Source organism: Selaginella moellendorffii, unplaced genomic scaffold (assembly GCF_000143415.4).
Source record: "Selaginella moellendorffii unplaced genomic scaffold, v1.0 SELMOscaffold_64, whole genome shotgun sequence".
Lineage (NCBI taxonomy): Eukaryota > Viridiplantae > Streptophyta > Lycopodiopsida > Selaginellales > Selaginellaceae > Selaginella > Selaginella moellendorffii.
Window position 1 is genome coordinate 539,678 of NW_003314325.1, and position 26,061 is coordinate 565,738.

Genomic DNA, 26,061 nt, shown 5'->3' on the forward strand with positions numbered 1-26,061 from the left:
TTCTCGTAACAGCCGTGGCATTCTTTGGCAACCCGTCGAGTAAGAGCAAAAGCTGCTACTTTCCTTGGCTGTGTACAAAGGATGGACTTGAGAAACAACCATCACATAAATATTGAACGTCTTCCCAGACTAATCAACACAGTAACCTATAGATTAATGCAAAGAAACTAGATGATAAAAACTTCTGGAGGTTCAGGCCAGAAATCATGCGGGGACGATCGCTTCCACCTAAAACCCTGGGAGAAAAACGTTTGAGCGGGAACACGCCAAAAACAGTAACCTTTATAGCTCTCTAGTGTCACCCCGATGGTTTAATCTCCAAGGTCTAGATGCCTTTCCACTCCTATCTATTTTTACTTTATTTTCATTCATTCATTCGTATACTGTTTAGCAGAGAAGCATACTCAAACTCATCCAGTTCTCCTTTGCTCTTCAATTCTTCAATCAATGCTTCATCTGCAGCTGCATACCGGTTATACCCTGGAGGCATTTCTTCCTTGGATTTGTATAACTCGAAGCCTAGGCCTGCGTTGAGAAATCCATCGAGTCCCTGAAAAGCTTCCCAGATTTGAGATGCAAGAGGGCGGGGTGGCTCAGGCACAATGAAGATTCCCAAGTCTGGATGTTTTTTGCAGATCCGTTTGAGGTTTTCGTATTCAATCCGTTGGACGCAGAAACGAGGATGGTATTGCGGGAAGTCTGCTACCTGAACGATATAACCCACCTGAAAACGTACACAAATAAACATACAAAGAAACAGAGAATAGAAACTGATACAAACTCCAAGATGAATTCTCTTCATTGGTCCAGTGTAAGTCCTCTCTGCCCAGTCCTCATTTCGCAGGGGATCTCTTGAACAGTGATAAGTATCGTGTCCCTTCGCTAGGCAGAGGTAGCATTTCTTTTGTTCATGAGCAAAAGGATCCACTCCAGGCTAAAAAAAAAAAAAAAAAAAAAAACAAAGAGTCAAAAATTCAATAAGTGAGCTTTCTTACCCCCTTGCAGTGTCTTTCCCAATGACCTCTCTGCTTACATCTTCTGCATTGGTCGACGAGTAATCCCTCCTTCTCACCGGGACGATGAGTTCCTATGATCTCGTACCTGTTACAAACAAAAGCAAGTAAACATCAAACCATATAACCTTGCTTACCTTGCTTGCATACGATCGTAATCGTCCTCGATTGCAAAAATGTCCACCTCCTTCGGCTTTTCCTTTGTGAACTTCCTGTTGCTGCTGCCGCCGTCGTAAGCCTTCTTGTGCTGCCCGTTGCTGTTGTTGCCGTCGTAAGCCTTCTTGTGCTGCCCGTTGCTGTCGTTGCCGTCATAAGCCTTCTTGTACTGCCCGTTGCTGTAAGCCTTCATTTTCGGAAAGAAAATGTCCAGAACCAACAGGGAGCTATACCAGATCGATAAGAGTCCGTTCTTGTCCTGCGGTATTGAAAACCAGCTTTAATTCGTCATGTGTATCGAGGATCCCTTACCTGGACAATACTATCAAAGAGAGCCTTGAGGAGAGCTTTGGAACGCGATGTAGGTACCAGATCGGCAAGAATTCCTGTAGCAGCCTGCTGTATTGAAAAGATACGATGGAAGGCCGTATCACGGAGGGCCTTGAGGAGCGATGTAGCTCCGTAGCAGTGCAACACGATCACAATCGGAGACGAGATTCTGGTGATTACTAGCACTCTTAGCTAATGCGGACCGCCAAACCCTAAACTTTATACCAAGTATATTTGTAAGTATCCACAGTGTAAAATCAAACGAACGGCCACTGCTGTTCCCGCTGCTGTGGAACGAAAACTAGTTAAGTCAGTTATATGTTATTCTTATAAAGGTGGTGGATGTCTAATGTTACTGGCTTGCTCTAGAGCGTATGCTATCTCGATAAGAACACCCTCGGAGCCTTTGTTTCCCAGGAAGCAAATCCCAAATGGAAAACCGGTGGGAGGAGCGTAGCCTGCGGGGATCGAAATGGCAGGATATCCGGCGATGGCTGCTGTGAGCGAGATTGCCGACACCGCAGTTGGAGCCACCAGCGCGTGGAGATCGTGCGTCTGGAGCAAGTAATCGATCCCATTCTCCGTGAGGAACTTGTTCCTTGCGAGAGCATCTTTGTATGCTTGCGACTGTTGATCCTCTTGCCGAGCTTGAGCTTCGATGAATACATCTTGGCCAAAACGATCTAGTTTCTGCACAGTTTTGTGTAAATTTTAGAGTTTTTTCAGCGGTTCCTACCTGGTCTGTGTGTTCCTCGTTGAATCTAATCACGTCCTCGAGGCTGCGAACTTTGCTTGTGGTGAGCTCGGACAGATACTTCTGAAGATCATGCTTGAAATCGATTTGTAGCACCAGATCCTCGTTCTTTGTGCTCACGATCTCTTCAGCGTTAGGCAGCTCCAGATCCTTGACAATCACTGCTCCTCTAGCTCTGTCCCAAAGAAAGAAAAGAAAAAAAGAGCAAAGATTTCAAAGCATGAACGAGGATACTTAAAACCCAGTCACTCACATTGCCAGAGAAAAGAGTTTCTCCATATCACCAGAAATATCTTTGATGACAAAGTATTCTCCAGCAAGCACGCCCAGCCTCTTCCCGCGAAGACCATCCCTTTTCAGAAACTGCTTGTATCCTCCTCTGGGAATGTATGCAGCCGCGGCAGTAGTAGCACTGTCGAGATCATCTACACCAACGATCACGTCGAGAACTTCGACCGCATCTTTCATGGTTCTGCAAATCGGCCTGTGATAATCCAAGCGTTAAAAGCTGTAAAATTTCGTGATCATAACTCTTGATTACCCGACTGAGTCCATATTATGCGAGAGCGGGATCACTCCCGCTCGGCTCGTGAGTCCAACCGTGGGCTTGATCCCGACGACTGCAGCAAAACTGGCCGGGTTGATTATCGAGCCATCGGTCTCCGTCCCGAGAGTGACTGTAGCCATGTTTGCAGAAACTCCGACTGCGGAGCCGCTGCTGGAACCGAAAGTTGTTTGGACTGGATCATATGGATTCTGTTTTCAACAACAATCGCAAGATCAGAAATGAAAAAAAGAATCAGCTTATACATACCATGGTTTGTCCACCACGGGGACTCCACCCATGCGGAGCTTCTGTAGATCTGAAATACATCCACTCGCTAAGGTTGGCTTTGCCGAAGATGATCGCACCGGCGTCACGTAACTTCTTCACAACGCCAGCGTCTCTTGGAACAATGGAATCGACCAGAGCCAGAGATCCAGCCGTGGTCTGGAGCTTGTCCTTCGTGGCGATATTGTCCTTGAGAAGAATTGGAATGCCGCGCAAGCCTACGACAGAACAGAAAAAAACACACAGAAAAATATCACAAAATTATATAAACTGAAATGCAAACCTTTGCAACTCTCGGCTCCGTGTTGTTTCCTGTAAGTATCGGCTTCATTGGCGAGCTCCAATGCATCGGGAGACACCTCGATCACGGCTTTGAGCTGGGGATTCAGCCGCGTGATCCGAGCAATGTAAAACTCCACCAGCTGTTTTGATGTTAGAGTTCCTGCTTTCAGTGCTTCTTGAATGTCTTCCACAGTGGCTTCTTCGATTTGGAATTGTGGAGTTGGAACAATACCGTCGGGCTCAAAGCTTCCAACCATTGTAAGCAGCACACGATCTTCACCATATTTTCCTTGGATCTTTTGCAAGTCACACTTGAAGTCACCTTCTAGCATGCTGTACATTTGCGGAAGCCATCAAATATCAATCACACACTTCTTTGAAGCGAGCACTTACACTCTGTTCCCAAACTCCTCCTGGATAATGGCCCTCAAAGTTTCAGAATAATGCACAATAACCTCTCGAAACCTTCGGAAAAACAGAGATATGAAACAGAAAGGAAAATGTTTTCGGAAGTGAAAACCATGTACCTGTAGATTGTTGGGTCTTGAATGATCCCAGGAGCCAGTGAGCGAAGTGGGATGGCTTCCATGGCCCGAATGAGCTCGTCAGAGAGTGTAGGAACCGCCATTTGCAAACGCTGGGCTTGCGCTCTGCAAAGCGGTGCCTGGCGGTGAAACAATTGAGCAGCATATAAATTCGTGACACCCATCTCTTGGGCAATCTGGTTGAAGCTCTTCCCTGCATTTTGCTTGGCTTCCAGAAGCCGCAGCACAAGCTCCTCTTTTCTCACATCTGTAGCCATAGCCCCTAAGTATTGAGTGCCAAGGGCTCGTCAAGTTATCCACTCCCACAAGTTAACTGCATGGTTAGGACAATTACCCTGGTTTAAAACTTTTAACATAAAAGGCTAAATTACAAACTACTAAATTAATAAAGGGTAAAGGACTTATGTCTTGAAAAATGACAGACAGAGCTTAATCCTCAGCTTCGGTAAACTGAGCTTCTATGTAGATCGACTCAGTGTTCTCTTCTCCTTTCTCAATCATGGAAACTTTAAATTGAGCTAAATGCTCATCACCTGCAGCAAAACAGTATATGCATAAGATAAAAATTACTATTTTGTATCATCTTGTACCAAATGTGATTGAGCTGCCCGGGGGAACTGGAGTGACAGCTCCAGGTCTCACTCTCCTGTTATTAACGAAGGTCCCGTTGGTACTGTCTAAATCAGTTACCATAAGCATCGAATCTCTCTTCTCAAGCCGGGCATGTAATCCAGAAACTAAAACAAAATTGAGACGAAGAAATTACACATTATGTGAAACAATTACCTGTTCCAACTGGAATTACAATGTCTGCCTTGTCAGCCACACGTCCCACCGTGGCCGCATCCTATTAGCAAGATCAAACTCTAGATTATCAATCTAAAGTAGACCCATCAAATAAAAAAAGTAGAGAGGTCATGGGTTTTTGACTTACAGTAGAGAGCTCAAATGCACTTGGCAAAGGAACTTCTTCGCCTATGTGGCGGCAATCACCATCTCCTACACCCATTAAAATCTCATCAAAGAAAAAAAGAAGAAAGTCATGAGAAACACTCCTATTCTTCACACCTATGGGCTCGAGAAGCCATTTCGTGTCCACAGCAGCGGCAGCGAAAAGCCTCGCAAAACTGGAGCTTCGTTGCCAAATCCGCGTTTCCCTAGAATGTGTTTGCACCAAATTTACATTCAATCCAATCGCTCCACCTCCACAGTGATTCCAAAGCGCGCGCGAGGAGGGCCACGACGAGGGCGCCACTGCCGGCCACGCCCGGGGATTTAGCTGCTGCATCAAAGCCGGCATTGTTCCAATCTACAGATTTTCACCTTATCTTCAGGCATCAACTGCCACGTCAAGTATACACGCCTACATGGCAAAACACGTGGCAGATATAGAATCCGAGCGTCGAACTGAGCCGTGGAGGTCACAAAGCGGCTCATAAGCTGTCCTCTGTAGAGGGCTCCCGTTTTCCTGCTTAGATGCGAGCAAACTTACTAGCAAAATAGAATGGCTTGCTGTTTAAGTTCATAGTTTCATAATAACGTAAGAAGCCATAGAACTAAAGTTTAAGGTTATAGTCTGGACGTTGCGACAGCATTTATGTCTATGTTGGTCCCTACTCTCTGGTGAAAGTAGAGATCTGTTAGTATGAGAAGCACATAGCTTGATGTGCAGGAAAACAAAGCGTCAAATTAAATCGCAGTAAGAACTAGCTAGACCGGAGATCCTGACCGGGAAGAATTCGCAGGTACAACAGCAAACACACGAAACCCTGCTTTCAGGGCGTCCCTGTAGATAGGAGCTAGTGGGAATATAAAAACTCACTTGCTGGTGAGTTCAGAAAATTGTTCGACTCTTTTCCAAAGACTCTGACGTCTCCACTTCTCCTCAGAGGCCATTACGAGAGCAGCTACAAAAGAGAACGAACTACAAAATTTAAGTTCTTACCGTGTACGCAGCGATCGACCTCCAGATTGCATTTATCTGAGCCAGAGATTATCAGGAGCCCGCCAGCTCCTGGTGGGATGAGGATTGTGCATAGGCATATCTTTTGTGCGTGCAGGCCCGTTGGCAGACAGCCCAGCCACTGGCTCAGTTGAGAAAAGCCTTTCAGCGTACAAGCGCCACAATCTCAAATAGGCATATAGGGTATTCAAAAAGCCAAAACCAATCCACCTGCAAGACAAAAAGATTTGGGAGAAGCACCTACATCAACAAACCAACAGGGAATATGGAAAACTTCCCTGGAACAAGAATCTAGACTTCATCCCGCTGGAGTCGGGATGACAGCAATGCGTGTCAGAAGCCCTCACACCAATCATCAATCGCCTCTGGAACACAGGCCTCCCGGAATCATGGACAGTTAACAGAGTCGTGCCCATACACAAAAGGGGAGATCTGACCAACTATTGAACCATTGCAGTCTCCAGCATCTTCAAGAAAATCTTTGTGAAACAAGTTGAAAAAAAATATCAGCATGGGCTGAGGAAAATCAGATCCTGCAAGCAAGCAAGCTTCCGTACGCGTAAACATCAGGATCACGTGTTAATGGAACACACCAGACTGGGGTGGAGCAAGGTGTTCATCTTAGGCTTTGTAGATTTTGCTCAGTCATTTGACTTGGTCCCGCAAAACTTCGGAATTGATCAGCTCCTCCATTTGGAGGCACCCACTCCACTTGTTGCGGTGATTGTGGAGTTGTACAGGATAGTGAAACTCTAGATGTTTGCAGGGGATATAGTCCCTTCAACTATGGGAGTTTGACAAGGCTGTCCCTTGTCACCAACCCTCTTCACAATCTATATTGGCGCACTAGAGACAATGATCTAGGGAGAGAATTTCACAGTATACCAACTTTCTGGGATGTATCTCTTTCTGCTCCTCTATGCTGATGACTTCTTTTTAGCGGCACCAAATATCACAACCATACAACGCTTGTTTGACACACTCGCACAATTTTGCATGCAAGCGGGCACTCTCCAAAACACAGATTATGATCTTTGGCAATCCCCCACTCACACATGTCTCTACAATGGCAAACCAGTGCGAGCATACAAGTACCTTGGCTACACTCTACATCGCCAGGGACCTGGACACATGGGGTCAAAGAGAGTGAAAGCCGCACAATTTGCCTATTACAGTCTCTAATTGGATTGTCACAATAATGTTGTGACTAGCTAGAAGGCAAAACGGGCATTCTATTTTGCCAAGGTTTGAGCCATATGGGATACCTCAACATCCAATTCATCAACCACGAGTTCCAGGTGTGGCTGCAATCTTGGTCCGAGAAAGTGGTTTACTGCCACTAGATATCTTGGCATCGAAGAGGACCATTGTTCTTGTGAAAGCCTCTGGAAGAGATCGTTGGCCACTCAAGCAATGGAAGATTCCATCAGCCTCATGTATTGGTGGCTGGTGGCACAAGTTAAAGGCATGGACCGAATCGCTGGGTTTGAATCTAGAACTGTCCGATCCATTTGACGATTATCCAGTATGGATGAACCAGGCCATACAAAATTGGTTAGCATGTATAACTGAGGGCACCACAAAATATGCCATATACTGGGTGACACTTGGATCTCCATGGATATGCACAATCCTTGCTACCTACAGCTGTGGAGCACACGGTTTACAAGTGGAGTTTAGATGCCACATATCCCTTGAGAGCACTGTCTATGCCAGCAATGTGACCCTGGTCAGGTGGAGGTGTTCTCTATCAATGCCTAAGCTATCAACATCTACAGGACCAGACACCCCTCCCCTGGCAGCAGTGGGATCAAGCATCCATACTTAGTGATGGCCATTTGCAGCAAATCACATGGTACCTCCAGGGTGTGGACCACTTTGGACAAGACAACCAAGACAAAAGAGACTAAAAGGGAAGGAGCAATGCATTGCATTCATGTAGATAGAGTCCTATACTTTCTAGTTGGGCAGAAGTGGACTATAAACAACTCTATATATTGCTACTGCCGCTGTAACCCTTATTGCTGCTGCTGCTGCCATAAGCCTTCCTCGAAAAGGACATGTCCAAAATAAGGTCTTAAAGATACAAGCTTTTCAAGAATCCCTTACCATAGACCAAGCCTTGAGTATACCATATCGACAATAGCTTCCACGAGCTTTAATCGTTTGTAATGCACAAGATGAATTCAAGACTTTGGCAAACACAAACACAAAAAAGTCTCATGATCTGTGATGCAACAGACTGGAGATTTATTCGCTGGCATGCCCAAACACACCAACAGCCGTTTGTAGAGTTCTGAGATTGGGAACAGTAATTTCAAGGAGGAAACCACAACTAGCTCAGCTTCACACATCAAACCTGTAGTTTCTCCACCTATTTGCAATTCTTGCTGGTTTTGGTGGCACTGACAGGCAAAGATTGAATGTCACTTCACTCTCCAGTAGCCTGGGCAAAATGGATGCCTCAATCAAGCAGTGGATCTGATGTATGTTGTGTTGTGGAATATGATCATCATGGCATTTGAATTGTTTGAGCTATGGATGTGTTTGACCGCATATCTGGATGGTATTGGGTATACCATAGCTGCATATGAAGAAGATTTTTGAGACAATGCCCAAACACTATGCTTTCTTGTGGAACATGATCATTGCCAAGAATACTCAATCCAAGTAGCTTGTTAACACTACATCTGCCTTCCATGCAATGCCTGATAATGCTTGGATGGCTACTGACAAGCTATGAATCATTTCAACTCACTCCAGCTTGAGGTAGTGATCCTAATGAGATCTTATTCTTTGTGGTTTTGATCACCTTTAGTCACATCAGTGAGTCCATGAAGCTTGGGAGAAGTTCATAGAAGATATGATTTCAAACTATGGCTTGCAACCTATGAGAGAACATGTATTGTTGACAGACTTGGGAGATCAAGATAGTTGCAGAGGAATTGATAAAGAGTATATAGCAATCTAAAATTGCCTGCTCAATGCAAAGCTATACAATGGTGGGAAGAGTGGCCATTGACAATCTTATACATATTGATCCAATAGCTTATGTTTCAAACATTGATGTCTTTATTAGACATATATAACATCCCAAACAGATCTTGTTTGGGATCTCATTTAGACTTGTAGTATATCATGTATGTGCTAGCTAATTGATGTCACACAATAATATATTGTAGATATGAATAGCATCATAATTATGTGAGCACATATAATACTCAGGATAGGAGAGTACCATTGACACAATAACACCCCAAAAAGATTTGGAGCAGAAGATGATGTACTAAAAATTGAACTTCCAACCTTGATAAAATGTGCTATGATAGAGAAAGGGAGTGCAATGAGGATAAAAGAAGAATAGATCTGTAGATTTGTTAAAATTAAAGTCAATCTAAAGTACCAAGACAAATAACAATAACCTATTTACCCATTTCCTCCAGTGCTATATGTGATATACAAGTATGCATGGATGAATCAGATTCAATCAGCATATGCAAGATTATCATAAATAGTCTGGATAATTAAATAAAAGCATAAGATTGAACCATAACAAATTCAAGTAAAATAATAGATGAATTATTCTTTTACTATAAAATATACTAGTATTTAGAATATAAAATAAAATAATATATTCTTTTAGAATGTTTAGATATTTTTTATGGACAGTTTATATAAGCTATACAATATTTTGTTTTTGAGGTAGGAATTTTATGTGAGAAATTTCTTAAAAAATCATAAACTATGTACTTGCCTAGTGTACTTCAATTTTTCTTTTATTTTATTTTATTTTATGCTGATGAAATTCATTACAGAGAAAAAGATTTACTTGTTTTAAATCAAAATTTTACAGATGTTATTATATTTGCGATACTTCGTCTAATTAATCAAAATATTCCTCTTAATACTCCAATACCCATGGGACAAAGAATGTCTTCTAATCAAACTTATAATAATCCAAATCTGGGTTTTATAGATTTTAATGTACAAATATGGATGTTTAGTCAAGAAAGAGGGAGAAATTTTAGATGCAGACCAGATTTTGGAGACCTTAGAAACAGTGATGATATTAGGCATGATCTTGCTGAGATAATATTACAATATCGTCCTGCTTTTTTGCGTTTAGGATCTAGATTAATAGCATTAACAGTTGGAAATTATGGCATTTATTATTTTGTTAGAAATATTCCTCCTCGACAACTATTTGAAGAAGGCTCTAAAATATTTATAATACCTTTTGGCTATAATGATTGTCACATCTATCTTAATACATTAATTGGTAACACTTTATATAACAAACTATTACCTAAAACATTTTTACAATCCTCAAATCAAAAGGCACATCTCTATTTAAATCATAAATGTGAATTAGTTTTATATGTTGGTAAGGTAAATAAATGGTCAATTCTAAGAAATGGTAACAATTGTTATCTTGTAGTTCAACAAGATGGCAATTTAGTTTTCTATTCTGAAAATAGAATAGCTTTATGGTCACCAAATAAGTATTGTTATTTATCTAATAATTGTATAATGAATACCTACCTTACTTTACATGATAATTGCATTCTAGCTTTTTATAAGGATATACAAGACTCATTTTCAAGGACTCCAAAATTTGAATTACTTTGGAAAAGTGAAAATACCATATGTGAGTGACTTATATCATTATAAATATTTTTTTCCAATATTCCAAACCATATGTCTATTATTTAGGTAAATATTAAATAATCAAGTACTTAAATTGGAAAAAGTTAATCTCACTAATCAGATAAAAGAGATAATATTATTTCTTTAAAAGTTTTACTTAATATTAATTTGTTAGATAGAATATTTATCTTTGTTGGCTATTAAAATTAAATCTGATGGATTCTATAAGGTTCACTCCAAAAAATAGTCACATTATAGCTAGCGTTAGCTATTCAGTTCAATTTAAATAAATAAATACAAATTGTTTAACTATAATAATTAATAAAATTAATGTCAAATTTTGATGTTTAAAAATGTAATCCACTGTGCACAACAATCCTCAAGAACCTCCTGGGCAGCTGGATTGTCCACCATGTGTGGAATTTGGGGCTGCTGGAGCGGCAGATCCTCATGGATAATCTCATCAGGAAGACAAACTTGAAAAAAATTATAACTTTTCATGAATGTACCACTAAAATATATGAACAAAAATACAAAATATATAATATACATACATATACAACAACGCATTTATAGTTTGGTCTCACTCTGGTCTCCTTCTTCTTCTAGCCAACATTACATTACAGGCTCTTTATAGGGCGTAATTTATCTAAGCAGGGGATGTGGTTGGGAGTTTAGGGTGCTGAAATTAAAAAAAGAAACAAATTTTATTTTTTTTTGTATTGTTTACAAAAATTACTGTCATGAGCATACACAGACAATGCAGTGTTGTAGGTAAAAAACTACCACGTCTAGTGGAAAATCACGTGGCTGTTATGGAAGTGCAAGCTCAGAGATCAGCAAGAAAATAATGGGCAAGAAAATCATATGTTATCTATAATAGAAACCTGATACGTTATGCAGTTTTATAATTATGCTTTAAAAGAATCACATATGGTTATGAGCTACTTAAAAACCGCAATAGAAAGTGAGACAAACTTGAAGACGAATTCTCTTCTCTCTGCCAAGTCCTCATTTCGCAGGGGATCTCTTGAACAGTGATAAGTATCGTGTCCCTTCGCTAGGCAGAGGTAGCATTTCAGGATAAGTAAGTTTTCTTACCCTTGCAGTGTCTTTTCCAATGACTTCTCTGCTTACATGTTCTGCATTGGTTGACGAGTAATCCCTCCTTAAAACGAGCGAAAAACAGTCGTAAGAGTTTGACTTACCATTGCAAGAAAGATCTCTCCCATGCGTCGAGCGTCCTCATCATCCTCGAAAAGTAAATCACAATGTACAACATGAAAGGAAAAAAAATGGCCACCTGCGAATAATCCACCTACGGAAATTGAAACTTTCTTTTGCTGATGGACCTTCTCTTGGTGGCTCCAGAAGCAATCTGGCAACACACAAAAACACAAAAAATCTCAGTGATGCATGAACTGAGAAGCAAATCTTACGTACCATGAGCTCCCTGCAAGTTCCATGGCAATAAAAGGCAAGTTCATATACGTTTGTGCGCTGGTGACCACAACTAGCTTAACTTCACGCATCAAGCCCGTCGCTCAAATATAGAAGAATTATAATGGTGGTCCTGTTATATTTTCTATTTATCTTAAGCGGATCGAAGACACGGTTTCAGTATGCCATACCTATATACAATCCTCGTCAAGAATTCATTGCAAAGAGTCAAATTCCAGCCTAAAACCTAAAACGAAAAGGAAGCATGACGACATTGGCAGTAACGGTGTTGCTTCCAGCTCCTGGATCGAGGCTCGAGCCGCCGTGCGTGATCCCTGCGAGCTCGCGCATCTAAAGCAGCTTCCGCATTGTCAAGCTTAATCTCAGCAGGCCGCCTGCGGCCAAGCTTAATAACCTGGATCCCTCCCGCGGCGATAGCGCCCTGATCGACGAGCAGTGCTGGAGCAGCCTCGAGTACCGGCGAGTGCTGACGGAGAGTGCTGCTTGGCAGATCTCTAGGAAGAGTGAGCTGGACTTGGTGGTGACAAATCCATGCGTTACTCTCGGCCCGGTGTTGCAGCCATAGCAAAACGCGAGCAGCTCTCACATCCTTCGTTTGATCAACACGAAGTTTGAGCGATACTTGAACCGATTCCAGGCCTACGTTGCTTGGCTCATGTCGAGGCTTTCGAGCGGGAGGGAGCTCGCGGACGATACTTGCAGCGAGATCTAGCGGCGCTGATCGATGCGCTGTGGGAGGTTGTGCCGCCAGAGGTGGCGGCGTGGTTACCGTCCAAGATGGTCACTGGCGGCGAGAGGGCGGTGAGTTTTGTCATCTCTACCGAGAAGATCCGCCAAGAGCTAGTTCCGGGCGCTCAAGGAGTGCTTGAAGACTCCGTGGAGCGTTAAAGAGAGGCTTGCTGGCGATCTGGCGTTCCCTCAAGCATCGCCAGACTCTGGCATAAGCGAGATCAGAGCATATATCCATTATTTTTATGCTTTTTATTTCAAGTTTCAATCCCCAGATGAAAACTGCATTGGCGCACATAAAACCAGCTCCAAAGATTTCTGTTGCAGCTATAACATCCCCTGGCTTGACTCAAGTGATATCCAACACAAGGATAAGTGAGTTTTCTTAACCCCTTGTAGTGTCTTTCCCAATGACCTTATTTTCTGCATTCATCGATGAGTAACCTCTCCTTCCCACCGGGAAGTTCCTATGATCTCGTACCTGTTACAAACAAAAGCATGTAAATATCAATCTCAATCTTGCTTACCTTGCTCGCATGCGTTCGCTCTCAATTGCAAAAGTGTCCACCTCCGGCTTTTACTTTTGTGGTGTTCATTGCTGCTGCCGCCGTGAGCCTTATTGTAGTGCCCACCGCTGCTACTGCTTGTGTAAGTAGACCGGGCCTTGAGTACCAGATCGACAATAGCAGCTTACACGAGCTTTAATCGTTTGCAACGCGATGTGACGGCACAAATAACTAGGTTATGAATTCAAGACTAACTGATCATGACCCGGCACAGTTCCAAGGCAACAGGAGGCTATGGACTAGAGATTCGTTTGCTGGCATGCCCAAACACACCAACAGCCGTTTGTAGAGTTCTGAAATTGGGAGCAGGAGAAAACCATGACTAGCTCAACTTCACGCATCAAGCCATTGCTCCACCTATTTGCAATTCTTGCTCGTTTTGGTGGTAGCTTTCACACTCCTCAATCAAGAAGTGTATGTTGTTTTGTGGAACATGATCATCATGGCAATTGATTGAGCAAGGATGTGTTTGATCGCATGTCTGGATGGAACTGGGTATACCACAACTCCATATGGCCATCTTTCTTCTGCCAAGAAGATCTTTGAGACAAATACCCACACACTTGTGGAACATGATCATTGCCTAATTATTATGCTTAATTGTTAACACTAAATTTGCCTTCCATACAATGCTTGATAATGGTTGGATGGCTACTGGGAGAACGGTTGTGGGTGGACAAGCTATGGATCAGTTCAACTCACTCCAGCTTGAGATAATGATCCCAATGAGATCTCAGTTTTAATCACCTTTAGTCACATCAGTGAAGCTTGGGAGAAGTTCACAGAAGCTTATGATTTAACTATGGCTTGCAACCTATGAGAGAACATGCATTGTTGATAGCCTTGGGAGATCGAGATAGTTGCAGAGGAATTGATAAGGAATATGATGTTTTTGCCAGATATAGCAATCTAAAACTGCTTGCTCAATGCAAAGCTGTACCATGGTGGGATCTTGTTTGGGATCTTTTAGACTCCTAGTATATCTTGTATGTGCTAGCTAATTTATGTCATACAGTAATATATTGTGGATATAAATAACATCATAATTATGTGATCATATATAATGGCAAGACATTGAGGATAAGAGAGCACCATTGACAAATCACACCCTGCTAGGAGCTGGCCACAATCCACGTCGAGAAGCTCTGATCTTGCATCTGGGACGATCAATTTTACAAACAAGATTGGAAGGAGCAAGAGTAACATTGCTATGTGAAAGACAATGTACCAAAAATTGAATTTCCAACCTTGATCAAGAATAACAATGTGCTATGACAGAGAAAGAGAGTGCAATGAGGATAAAAAACGAATAGATCTGAACATAACTATAGCCAAAAAAATAAATTTGATCTAAAGTACCGAAATAAAGAACAATAGAAATGTTTTCAACTCTTTCCTCTACTAAAATTGAGTGCTATATGTGACTAAATTATTTAAGGGTTAAACCATTACTTGTATACAAGCATGCATTGATACATCCAGTGTGCATAATAAATTAGAAGCATAAGATTGAACCCATAACCTCATGATAAATTTGAGTAGATGAATTGCCTTTTTACTATAAAATATACTCACAAAGGAATAATTAGAAAATAGAATAAAATATTATATTCCTTTAGAATGTTTAGTTAGTTTTGATGGAGAATTTATATATGCTATAAATTTTTTGTTTTTGATGTAAGAGTTTTATGTGAGAGATTTCTTACAAAATCATAAAATATGTATTTGTATACTGTACTTAAATTTTTATTTTATTTTAGTTTATTTTATGCTGATAAACTTCTTTACAGAGAAAAATATTTACTTGTTATAAATCAAAATTTTACATTATATTATATTTGGGATACTTCGTCTAATTAATCAAAATATTCCTCATAATACTCCAATACCCATGGGACAAGGACTGTCTTTTAATCAAACTTACAATAATCCAAATCTTGGCTTTTTAGATTTTCATGTACAAATATGGATGTTTAGTCAAGAAAGAGGGAGACATTTTAGCTGCAGACCAGATTTTGGAGAGCTTTGAAACAGTGATGATATTAGGCATGATCTTGCTGATATAATATTACAATATTGTCCTACATTTTTTATTTTAGGATCCAGATTAATAGCATTAACAGTTATGGCATTTATTATTTTGTTAGAAATATTCCTCCTCAGAAAATATTTGAATAAGGCTCTAAAATATTCATAAAACCTTTTGGATATAATGATTGTCACATCTATCTTAATACATTAATTGATAACACTTTATATAACAAACTATCACCTAAAACATTTTTACAATCCTCAAATAAAAAGGCACATCTCTATTTAAATCATAAATGTGAATTAGTTTTATATGTTGGTAAGGTAAATGAATGATCAATTCTAAGAAATGGTAACAATTGTTATCTTGTAGTTCAACAAGATGGCAATTTAGTTTTCTATTATGAAAATAAAGTAGCTTTATGGTCACAAAATAAGTATTGTTATTTATCAAATAATTGTATAATGAATACCTACCTTACTTTACAAGATAATTCCATTCTAGCTTTTTATAAGAATACACAGGACTCATTTTCAAGGACTCCAAAAGTTGAATTATTTTGGAAAAGTGAAAATACCATGTGTGAGTGATTTATATCATTATAATTTTTTCCAATGGTGGACATAGTGCTATACTTTTTAATCAAGGTAAATATTAAATAAATAAAAGTACTTAAATTGAAAATATTTAATCTGGTGTTACTAATCAATTACAAGAGATATTATTGTTTCTTTTAAAGTCTTACTTAACATTAATTTGGTTTGCAGATAGAATATTTATCTTTAGATGGTTATTAAAATAAAATCTTAAGGGCCAAGATGGATTCTATAGTGTTTATAAACTGTTTTACTCTTTAAAAAAATCTCTTTACCAAAACTTTACCATTTGCATGTTTAGATACATAACCAAGCACTTTACATTTACTTGGGAAGGAAAACACAAATCATCAAATACTTTTCTTGGTGACTTCTAGAATGTATTACATCCAGACTCTACCACAATGAACTTTTGGAAGTGATAGAATGTTAAATGAAGTAATTGTGTGTAAGATTGGAAGAGGAAGAGAGGATCGATTATAGAGAAACATTGCTCTTTATATATCATTTTTGGGCAATTGTTGCCTCATCCAATTTTATGGACCTTGAAAATGAAAATATCTGATATGATCCATCTTTAACATGGTATGTAGTTATTGATTCTCCCTTAGCATTTACATATTTATTATTTTAATTAATTTACATTATAAAAACAAATTAACAATTTACATTATATTTAATAATTTATATATTTAAATATTGCTATGTGAGGGCCAAGTGTACGGCTACGATGCCGTATACTAATATTAGCGTAGTGGATTTTGGTAGCCGTCGGATTGGTTTCAATCCGGACCACTCGCTCCTGTATATAAGCTAGGGTTTTTGGGTTAATTGATATGCACATTTCTGTATTCCCTTTCCATATTCCATGCACTCACATTGGTGGAGGTGAGGGGCACCTTTGATTGTCCCTGGGGAGTGCTTGGATTTGGGATTTCGGTTTAGATCTAGCTTTTGCATTGTCTAGATCTAGCTTTTTCCATTTCCTTTCTTTTGTTCTTTCCTTTCAGGATTTTGGTTTAGATCTAGCTTTTTGCATTGTCTAGATCTACCATTTCTTTCTAGCTTTTTGTCATTTCTCTTCTTTTGCTCTTTCTTTCTCATTCATTTTCATGGCCGATCCGCAATCTCCTCCTTTGACTCTAGAGCAGCAGTTGGTTCAATTGCTTGATGCTATGCGCCTGCAATTGAACAACCAAACTCAGTTGATGGCGGCGTTCACGGCACATGGTACAACTCCTCTTGCTTTTGGTGCCAATCCTCGCGTTCGGCCGGAGTTCTTTCGTGGGAATCCTGGGGATGATGTGTACCATTGGTTCGATCACTTCACGGTGATTGCCACATATCATTCTTGGGATGATGCTCGGTGTTTGCGTGAGTTCCCCACATGTCTTCAAGGGACGACATTGCAGTGGTACAATGGATTGAGCGCAGCTACTCGTGGCGATTGGAGTGTTCTTCCGGACGTCTTCAAACGCGCCTTCGGACACGCCGACGATTGTGATGATGCCTTCCAACAATTGCATCGTCTTCGCCAAGGGCCATCTGAGTCGGTGATGCAATTTGGCGTTCGTTTCCGAAGTCTTTTGCTTCGTGCGGAGCCAAATATGTCGGAGCGGATCAAGCTAGGAATGCTATGGCCAGCACTTCATCAAGATCTTGTCGGACTTGTGCATGCACTTGCTCCTGCCACTCTTGACGATGCTCTTCGCTTAGCACAACGTTATGAGACGTCGCCTCTTCCACTTCTTGCTACACGTCCTTCAGCTCCACTTCCTATGAGTGATGGTCCTGTTCCCATGGAGGTTGATGCTGCTGCTACTCGAGTCCAAGGACAAGGGCGAGGACGTGGTCGTGGCCGTGACATTCGTTGCTGGGCGTGTGATGAAGTTGGTCATACTTATCGGCGTTGTCGGCGCTTTCCGGATTGGCGACCTCCATTTCCTAGGTGGAGACCTTGGCGTCAGCAACGTCCCGTTGGTGCTGCTGCGGTGGAAGGTTTGGATACCGAGGTGCATTCGGGAAACGAGGAGTCGCGCGAGTAATGGAGGGACCTTGCGCGAATAAGTTAGTGACCCCTCCATCTTTCTTTCGGGAGTATCATCAAGGGGTTCACTCGGCACCGGTTCATCCAGTGTTTACTTTCCAAGCTCGTTTTTATAACAAGAGGTCTCCTATTCTTCTCTCCGTGTTGGTTGATACAGGTTCGAGTTTATCTTATATTGCTCGACCTGTTGCCACACGTTGTCGTCTACACTTGCGTCGTGCGGCGGATCCAGTTTTCATTCTTTATGGCAACGGCCGTACACATGCATGTGCACGAGATGAGGCGGACCTGGTTGTGCGTGTGGGCGATCTCGAGCTTGAGTTGCAGTCGTTGCGGGTGGTGCCGAGTCAAGCTTTTGACCTCATTCTTGGTATGGATTGGTTGCAGCACAATCATGCCAAGTGTGACTTTGAGGCTTTTCCCCCTTGTCTCATACTTCCTTATGTTTCATCCATTCCTCTCACTTCTGTACCTCTTCGTCCCTCTACTTCTACCTTTGCTTCCATTACTTTTGTTCCCCCATTATTTCCTCTTGTGTTTCCATCTTGTTCTGCTCTTCCCTTTTCCGATCCCTCCGATGATCTTTGTGTTGCAGCTGTTGATCAGCTCATGAAGGAGTATTCTAATCTCTTTGAATTTGACCTATCGTCTGGGGCCAAGATTTCCACACGTCATCCCATTCCAACCGGGGATGCTCGTCCAATCAAGGTTCCTGTTCGTCGTCGGTCACCCAAGGAGATCAAGATTTTACGTGCAAACGTCAAGGAGATGTTGGAGAAGGGTGTTATTCGGAAGTCGCGGAGTCCTTGGGCATGTGAACCTCATCTTGTGACGAAGCCTGATGGGAGTATTCGTTTCTGCATCGACTATCGTCCGTTAAATGAAGTGACGATCCCGGACGTGTACCCTCTTCCTCACACTGCTGATCTCTTGGATCGTCTGGGGCGAAGTCGTTGGTTCACCAAGCTAGATCTTGCTTCTGGGTATTGGCAAGTACTGATGGCTGAAGACGATATTCCTAAGACTGCTTTTCGTACACCATTTGGTTTGTACGAGTTTTTGGTGATGCCGTTTGGTTTGAACAATGCTCCAGCAACTTTTCAGCGAATGATGGACGAGGTTCTTTGCGATATGCCAGAGGTGACGGCTGACTTCATTGATGATGTCTTGATCCACTCGGAGGGGACGTGGGAGGAGCATGTTCGTGATGTTTGTAAAGTGTTGGATCGGCTACGCGACGTTGGTTTAAAGCTGAAGCGGTCGAAGTGCGTGTTTGGGTCCAAAGACACAACTTATCTTGGGTACCGTATTTCTCGTGAGGGTTTGCAAGTTGATCCTGACAAACTTGTGGCTGTTCTAAAGTTCCCTACTCCGAAGTGTGTGAATGATGTGCAGCGCTTTTTGGGTAAGGTGCAGTATCTCGGTCGTTTTGTGGATCATCTTTCCGATCGCACTTTACCATTGCGAGCGTTGCTGAAGTCATCAACGTCATCTTTCATCTGGTCTCCCGATTGTGAGCGGGCGTTCGTGAATCTCAAAGAGCTATTGACGACTCCTCCGGTTTTGGCATATCCTGACTACACTCGACCTTTTATTTTGCGCGTGGATGCTTCTGACATTGGTCTTGGAGGTGTGTTGATGCAAGAGAGCTCGAGTGTGCCTGGTCAGCGCCATCCCATTGCATACATAAGCCGTACATTACAACCAGCGGAGATGAACTACTCCACGACGGAGAAAGAGTGTTTAGCAGCAGTCTGGGGTTTCGAGAAACTTCATGCCTATCTACATGGTTCTCGGACGTTACTTGAAGGTGACCATGCTGCTGTTACTTCATTATTGAAGCGGAAGAACCTGGTTGGTCGTACGGCTCGATGGGCTTTGAAGCTTCAGATATATGATTTCGATGTTGTTCATCGCCCAGGGAGTTCTATGGCTGATGCTGATGCCCTTTCTCGAGCTCCTCTTCCTTCTCCATTCTCTTCTCATGTTTCTAACGAGCCTGTTGTTCTAGCCTCTGTGGATTTTCTAGACAAGGATTCTGTGCCGTCGGCGGTTGTTGTACTTGACGTTCAGTGTCCACAGGGCGTAGAGCAAGATCTACCTTCTCTGGATGAGGTTCGCGAGGCTCAAAAGATTGAGCCGTGGATTCGAAGGCTTCGAGATGGGTTTGAGAATCCTGCATCACTTGCTGATGACTTGCCTTTTCGGCATTTACATTCTCAATATCGCCTTGAAGATGGCCTTCTTTATTTTGTGGGGACGGATCCTGATGCTCATTTACGGCTGGTGGTGCCTTCGGTGTTTATTCCGCGGTTTCTCCATGCCTACCATGATTCTCCTATTCTAGGTGGGCATATGGGACACCATCGTGTCACCGAGAAGTTGCGCAGATCTTTCTGTTGGCCAGAGATGCGACGTGATATTATCCGGTATGTGCGTAGCTGCGTTTGGTGCCAAGCTCGTAATACTCCCCCTTGTGCTGCGGAAGGACGGTTGGAGTCAATTGCAGTTTCTCGTCCGTTTGAGTTGGTGGCGTTTGATCTTATGGGACCTTTTCCGCGATCGACTGCTGGCAATGAGTATGTTATTATTGCTTCTGACTACTTGACTCGTTAGGTGGAAGTTGGTGCTCTTGCTAGTGCCTCTGCAACTGCTGTTGGATACTTCCTCCTCAATCGAGTGGTGTTCCAGCATTCTTGTCCAGAACGGATTCTTTCGGATAATGGTCCTGCATTTATGGCTGAGGTATTTCATGTTTTGACATCTCGGTTGGGGATACGCCACACTTTTACGAGTGCTTATCATCCACAATCAGACGGTCTGGTGGAACGGCTCGTTCGGACATTCAAAGGGATGATTGCGAAGTATGTGAACTTTCAACATTCGGATTGGGATGGTTATTTGCCATCTCTTCGGTATGCTTATGTCACAGGGGTGCAGAGTTCTGTTGGTGCTTCACCATATAAACTTCTATATGGTCATGATCCAATATTACCAACAGAGCTAGGTTTACCTTCGCGATTGCCACGAGCTCCTGATGCTAGGTCATGGGATCAATATTTGACAAGCATTCTTCCACTTGTCCGAGCAGAGTCTGCTGAACACTTAGGCCGCGTACAAGTGGGACAACAACGGCGCTACAATTCCCATCATCGTCCACCAGCGGAGTACAAATTGGATGATTTGGTGTTAGTCCGTTTTCCCCATCTTACGGTGCGTGGTTTATCTAAGGGGCTCCTTGCGCAGTGGAAAGGACCGTATCGGGTGTTGCGGCAAGTTGGACCACAAGTTTATGAGGTTCGGCATGACGTTCAGCAGGCTGATCCTCCGGAGATTGTGCATGTGCAGCGGTTAAAACGCTTCATACAGAGGGATCAGGAGCAGTTAATACCGTCTACAGATCCACCGATGCCTCCTCCTGACGTTCCTCCAGATCCCGGCCCATCTACAAGAGAACCCTGACGGCCTTCCATTATTCCGAGAGGAGGGGATGATGTGAGGGCCAAGTGTACGGCTACGATGCCGTATACTAATATTAGCGTAGTGGATTTTGGTAGCCGTCGGATTGGTTTCAATCCGGACCACTCGCTCCTGTATATAAGCTAGGGTTTTTGGGTTAATTGATATGCACATTTCTGTATTCCCTTTCCATATTCCATGCACTCACAGCTATAAAATGCAGTTATCCTGTAAAGTATTTATGGTACATTCCTTTATTAGTTAAATAAAGACTGTGATGGCTACAATGCCGTATACTAATATTAGCGTAGTGGGATTTTGGTAGCCATCGGATTGGTTTCAATCCGGACCACTCACTCTTGTATATAAACTAGGGTTTTTGGGCCAATTAATATACACATTTTCTATATTCTCTTTCCATATTCCAAGCACTCACATTGGTGGAGGTGAGGGGCACCTTTGATTGTCCCTGAGAAGTGCTTAGATTTGGGATTTTGGTTTAGATCTAGTTTTTGCATTGTCTAGATTTAGCTTTTTTTCATTTCCTTTCTTTTGTTTTTTCCTTTCAGGATTTTGGTTTAGATCTAGCTTTTTGCATTGTCTAGATCTACCATTTCCTTCTCGCTTTTTGTCATTTATTTATTTTTTGCTCTTTCTTTTTCATTCGTCTTCATGGCAGATCAGCAATCTCCTCCTTTGACTCTGGAGCAGCAGTTGGTACAATTGCTTGATGCTATGCGCTTGCAATTGAACAACAAAACTTAGTTGATAGTGGCGTTCACGGCAAATGGTACAACTCCTCCTACTCTTGGTGCCAATCCTCGCGTTCGGCTGGAGTTCTTTCGCGAATCCTAAGGATGATGTGTACCATTGGTTCGATCACTTCACGGTCATTGCCACATATCATTCTTGGGATGATGCCCGACGTTTGCGTGAGTTTCCCACGTGTCTCCAAGGGACGGTGTTGCAGTGGTACAACGGTTTGGGCGCAGCCACTCGTGGGGATTGGAGTGTTCTTCCGGATGTCTTCAAGCGTGCCTTCGGACATGTCGATGACTGTGATGATGCTTTCCAACAATTGCATCGTCTTCGCCAAGGGCCATCTGAGTCAGTGATGCAGTTTGGCGTTCGTTTCTGAAGTTTTTTGCTTCGTGCGGAGCCAAATATATAAGAGTGGATCAAGCTAGGAATGTTGTGTCTAGCACTTCGTCAAGATCTTGTCGGACTTGTGCATGCACTTGCTCCTGCCACCCTTGACAATGCTCTTCGCTTGGCATAACGTTATGAGACGTTGCCTCTTCCACTTCTCGTTGCACGTCCTTCAGCTCCTCTTCCTATAGGTGATAGTCTTGTTCCAATGGAGGTTGATGCTGTTGCTGCTCGAGTCAAGGACAAGGGCGAGGACGTGGTCGTAACCGTGATGTTCGTTGCTGGGCATGTGACGAAGTTGGTCATACTTATCGGCATTGTCAGCGTTTTCCGAATTGGCAACCTCCATTTCCTGGGTGGAGACCTTGGCGTCAGCAACGTCCCATTGGTGCTGCTGCAGTGGAAGGATTGGACACCGAGATGCATCCAGGAAACGAGGAGTCACGCGAGTAACGAAGGGACCTTGCGTGAATAAGTCAGTGACCCCTCCATCTTTCTTTCGAGAGTATCATCAAGGGGTTCACTCGGCACCAGTTCATCCAGTGTTTACTTTACAAGCTCGTTTTTATAACAAGAGGTCTCCTATTATTCTCTCCGTGTTGGTAGATACAGGTTCGAGTTTATCTTCTATTGCTCGACCTGTTGCCACACATTGCCGTCTACACTTGCGTCGTGCGGTAGAACCAGTTTTCATTCTTTATGGCAACGGCCGTACACATGCATGTGCATGGGATGAGGCAGATCTGGTTGTGCGTATGGGCGATCTTGAGCTTGAGTTACAATCATTGCGGGTGGTGTTAAGTCAAGCTTTTGACCTCATTCTTGGTATGGATTGGTTGTAGTGCAATCATGCCAAGTGTGATTTTGAGGCTTCTCCCCCTTATCACATACTTCCTTATGTTTCATCCATTCCTCTTACTTCTGTCCCTCTACTTTTACCTCTGCTTCCATTACTTTTGTTCCCCCACTATTTCCTCCTATGTTTCCATCTTGTTCTGCTCTTCCCTTTTCCAATCCCTCCGATGATCTTTGTGTTGTAGCGGTGGACCGGCTCATGAAGGAGTATTCTAATCTCTTTGAATTTGACCTATCGTCTGGGGCCAAGATTGCAACACGTCATCCAATTCCAACCGGGGATGCTCGTCTAATCAAGGTTCCCATTCGTTGTCGGTCACCCAAGGAGATCCGGATTTTACGTGTAAATGTCAAGGAGATGTTGGAGAAAGGTGTTATTTGGAAGTCGCGGATGTAAGCGACTAAATTTTCCATTCTACTTTAGTCACTTAACCACACCTCTGACCACTTGGAGGAGTCTCATTCACAACCTCCATAAATCCAATCCAGGACTTGGGACTTGCTAGCCCCGAGAATGGCATCCATGCCACTCAACATTTGCCCTTGGTCCAAGTGCTCCATGTGTCCGATCCCATGACCGACACTCAAAGGTACCACCGACATAGCAGCCCATTACGCTAAGGCCATGCCCAATCACCTTTGCCACACTGGTAGTCCAATACCACTTGCATCACAGTCTTGGCTCTCCAAGTCTGGGCCATCTGTCCATGAGTGGTCATCCTAGATCCACTCCTTAGCATCCTTAGGATGCCCATAGACCGGGGGAATCGCCTTCCCCAAAGTCCCTTTGTCAGTTCCTACCAAGTCCCTTTCTGCCCCTGGCCATGTTTGCCAACACTGCCACTGGATCGAGGCCCACAGGCCCGATCACTAAGTCCCACGGTCCTCTGGGACTTCCTCACCACACGACTGTGTCCTTGGTCACTACCCCAGAGGACTGCTCCTCTTCCTTTCCACAGTCTAGGCCTTTGGGACAACATTTCGGAACACCGTGGCCTTACGCGAGCCACCTGGGTACTCTCCCCGCCTTTCGCCTTTAGGTGCTCTAGCCATGGGCTTAGAGCGAGGTTCCGTTGAGCCACGCCTGGTATCCAAGTAGGTAGTGCCACCCACACTTGGACTGGGAGCATCGGCCAGTCGATCTCCCGGGGGAACTAGAGCCGGCTCTTGAACACTTCACCAAGCTACCCTGCTTGTCGGTTCGTATTCACTCTAGTCTTGGACTTCCCAGTGGTCAGTTCCTCACCCAACATTGGGTCTAGCCTTCCTGGGCCAAACTGGCCTTTCCTGGCCAAACTGGCTCCACTGCAGTCCTCCCCCTTACTATACTTTTGGAGCTCACCAAACCCCCCAGGGTCTGGGAGACGAACGCTTTGGGCTTTCACCCTCTCAGGCTCCGGACTCGGACTCGGACTCGGACTCGGACTCGGATTCGGACTCGGACTCGGGCTCGGGCTCGGTCTCGGCCTCAGCCTCGGTCTCGGTCTCGGTCCTGATCTCGGTCTCGGTCTCGGTCTCGGTCTCGGTCCCGGTCTCGGTCTCGACTTCGGACTCCATCTCGGACTCCATCTCGGACTCCATCTCGGACTCCATCTCGGGTCCATCTCGGGTCCATCTCGGACTCCATCTCGGACTCCATCTCGGGTCCATCTCGGACTCCATCTCGGACTCTCTCTCGGGTCCATCTCGGGTCCACCTCGGACTCCATCTCGGACTCCATCTCGGACTCCATCTCGGGTCCATCTCGGACTCCACCTCGGACTCCAACTCGGGTCCATCTCGGGTCCACCTCGGACTCCACTTCGGACTCCATCTCGGGTCCATCTCGGGTCCACCTCGGACTCCACTTCGGACTCCATCTCGGACTCCATCTCGGGTCCATCTCGGACTCCACTTCGGACTCCAACTCGGGTCCATCTCGGACTCCACTTCGGACTCCAACTCGAGTCCATCTCGGACACTCCCACGTGTCATGTGTTGGTCCTTTTGGGTCCCTTTTTGGAGCCTCGCTTTTTGCTCGCTTCGTGCTTGTTCCTCAAGCCCTTCTTTGGGAGTTCCACTCCTGCTCTTGACTTTTCAAGTCGGAGCTTTTGGTCCAAATGTGTTACGCTCGTTTGGCTCTCGCTTCAGCCACTACCACGTGGCACCCTTTCCGGCTCCACTTTGGGGCCTAGGGATTTTGTGTCTCACAACTCCACCACCCATAGACGAAGTTCGATGTCCTCATCGAACGGTAAACCCTTTCATAAAGTAACACCCACACGTATTACCATTTCCATCCTTGGCACCTAGCCAATCTTTGTCTATGGTTTGACACCAAAGGCTCACCATGCCTTGTCCATCCTTTAAGGAGCGTAGTCTCTCCAACTTAGAGACTGATTGGACCACATGTAATGGTTCTCTCCTTTTATTGGTTTAGTTCTCGCTAAACCTCTTAGAGACCCTTCTCTAAGTCAATCCCACTACTCCTTCTCGAGTAGTCTCAATTTCCATCGATATAACCTCTGCACTTTGGAACTTTGAATTTTGACTCCTTGGAGTCAATTTCCTAGGTGTCTCCGACACCTTGCCTTGCACCTTTTGTGCAACTCCACTTCCCATCCTAGGAAGTTCTCTACTCGAGGGCACCATCATCCTCTCTTCTA

General features: G+C 43.5%; 3 protein-coding genes across 3 annotated transcripts; all 3 read right to left on the bottom strand.

Moving 5' to 3' along the window:
- Positions 1–352: 352 nt before the first annotated feature.
- On the bottom strand, positions 353–1,362 carry LOC112351649. The gene is made up of 4 exons (XM_024689887.1): positions 1,151–1,362; positions 996–1,101; positions 782–934; positions 353–724 (listed from the first exon to the last, which is right to left on the bottom strand). Exons 1-4 carry the CDS (start codon positions 1,360–1,362, stop codon positions 365–367), a joined length of 831 nt encoding a protein of 276 aa, XP_024545655.1. The 3' UTR covers positions 353–364.
- A 345-nt stretch (positions 1,363–1,707) lies between these two features.
- Positions 1,708–4,212, bottom strand: LOC9648608 (probable amidase At4g34880). Its single transcript, XM_002984850.2, has 8 exons — positions 3,895–4,212; positions 3,761–3,832; positions 3,369–3,700; positions 3,068–3,303; positions 2,795–3,009; positions 2,507–2,737; positions 2,236–2,428; positions 1,708–2,189 (listed from the first exon to the last, which is right to left on the bottom strand). The coding sequence occupies exons 1-8, from the start codon at positions 4,167–4,169 to the stop codon at positions 1,827–1,829; spliced, it is 1,917 nt and encodes a 638-aa protein (XP_002984896.2). The 5' UTR covers positions 4,170–4,212; the 3' UTR covers positions 1,708–1,826.
- A 57-nt stretch (positions 4,213–4,269) lies between these two features.
- LOC9648609 lies at positions 4,270–5,240 on the bottom strand. Its single transcript, XM_024689953.1, has 5 exons — positions 4,981–5,240; positions 4,847–4,911; positions 4,699–4,759; positions 4,503–4,649; positions 4,270–4,445 (listed from the first exon to the last, which is right to left on the bottom strand). The coding sequence occupies exons 1-5, from the start codon at positions 5,210–5,212 to the stop codon at positions 4,342–4,344; spliced, it is 609 nt and encodes a 202-aa protein (XP_024545721.1). The 5' UTR covers positions 5,213–5,240; the 3' UTR covers positions 4,270–4,341.
- Between the last annotated feature and the right edge of the window lie 20,821 nt (positions 5,241–26,061).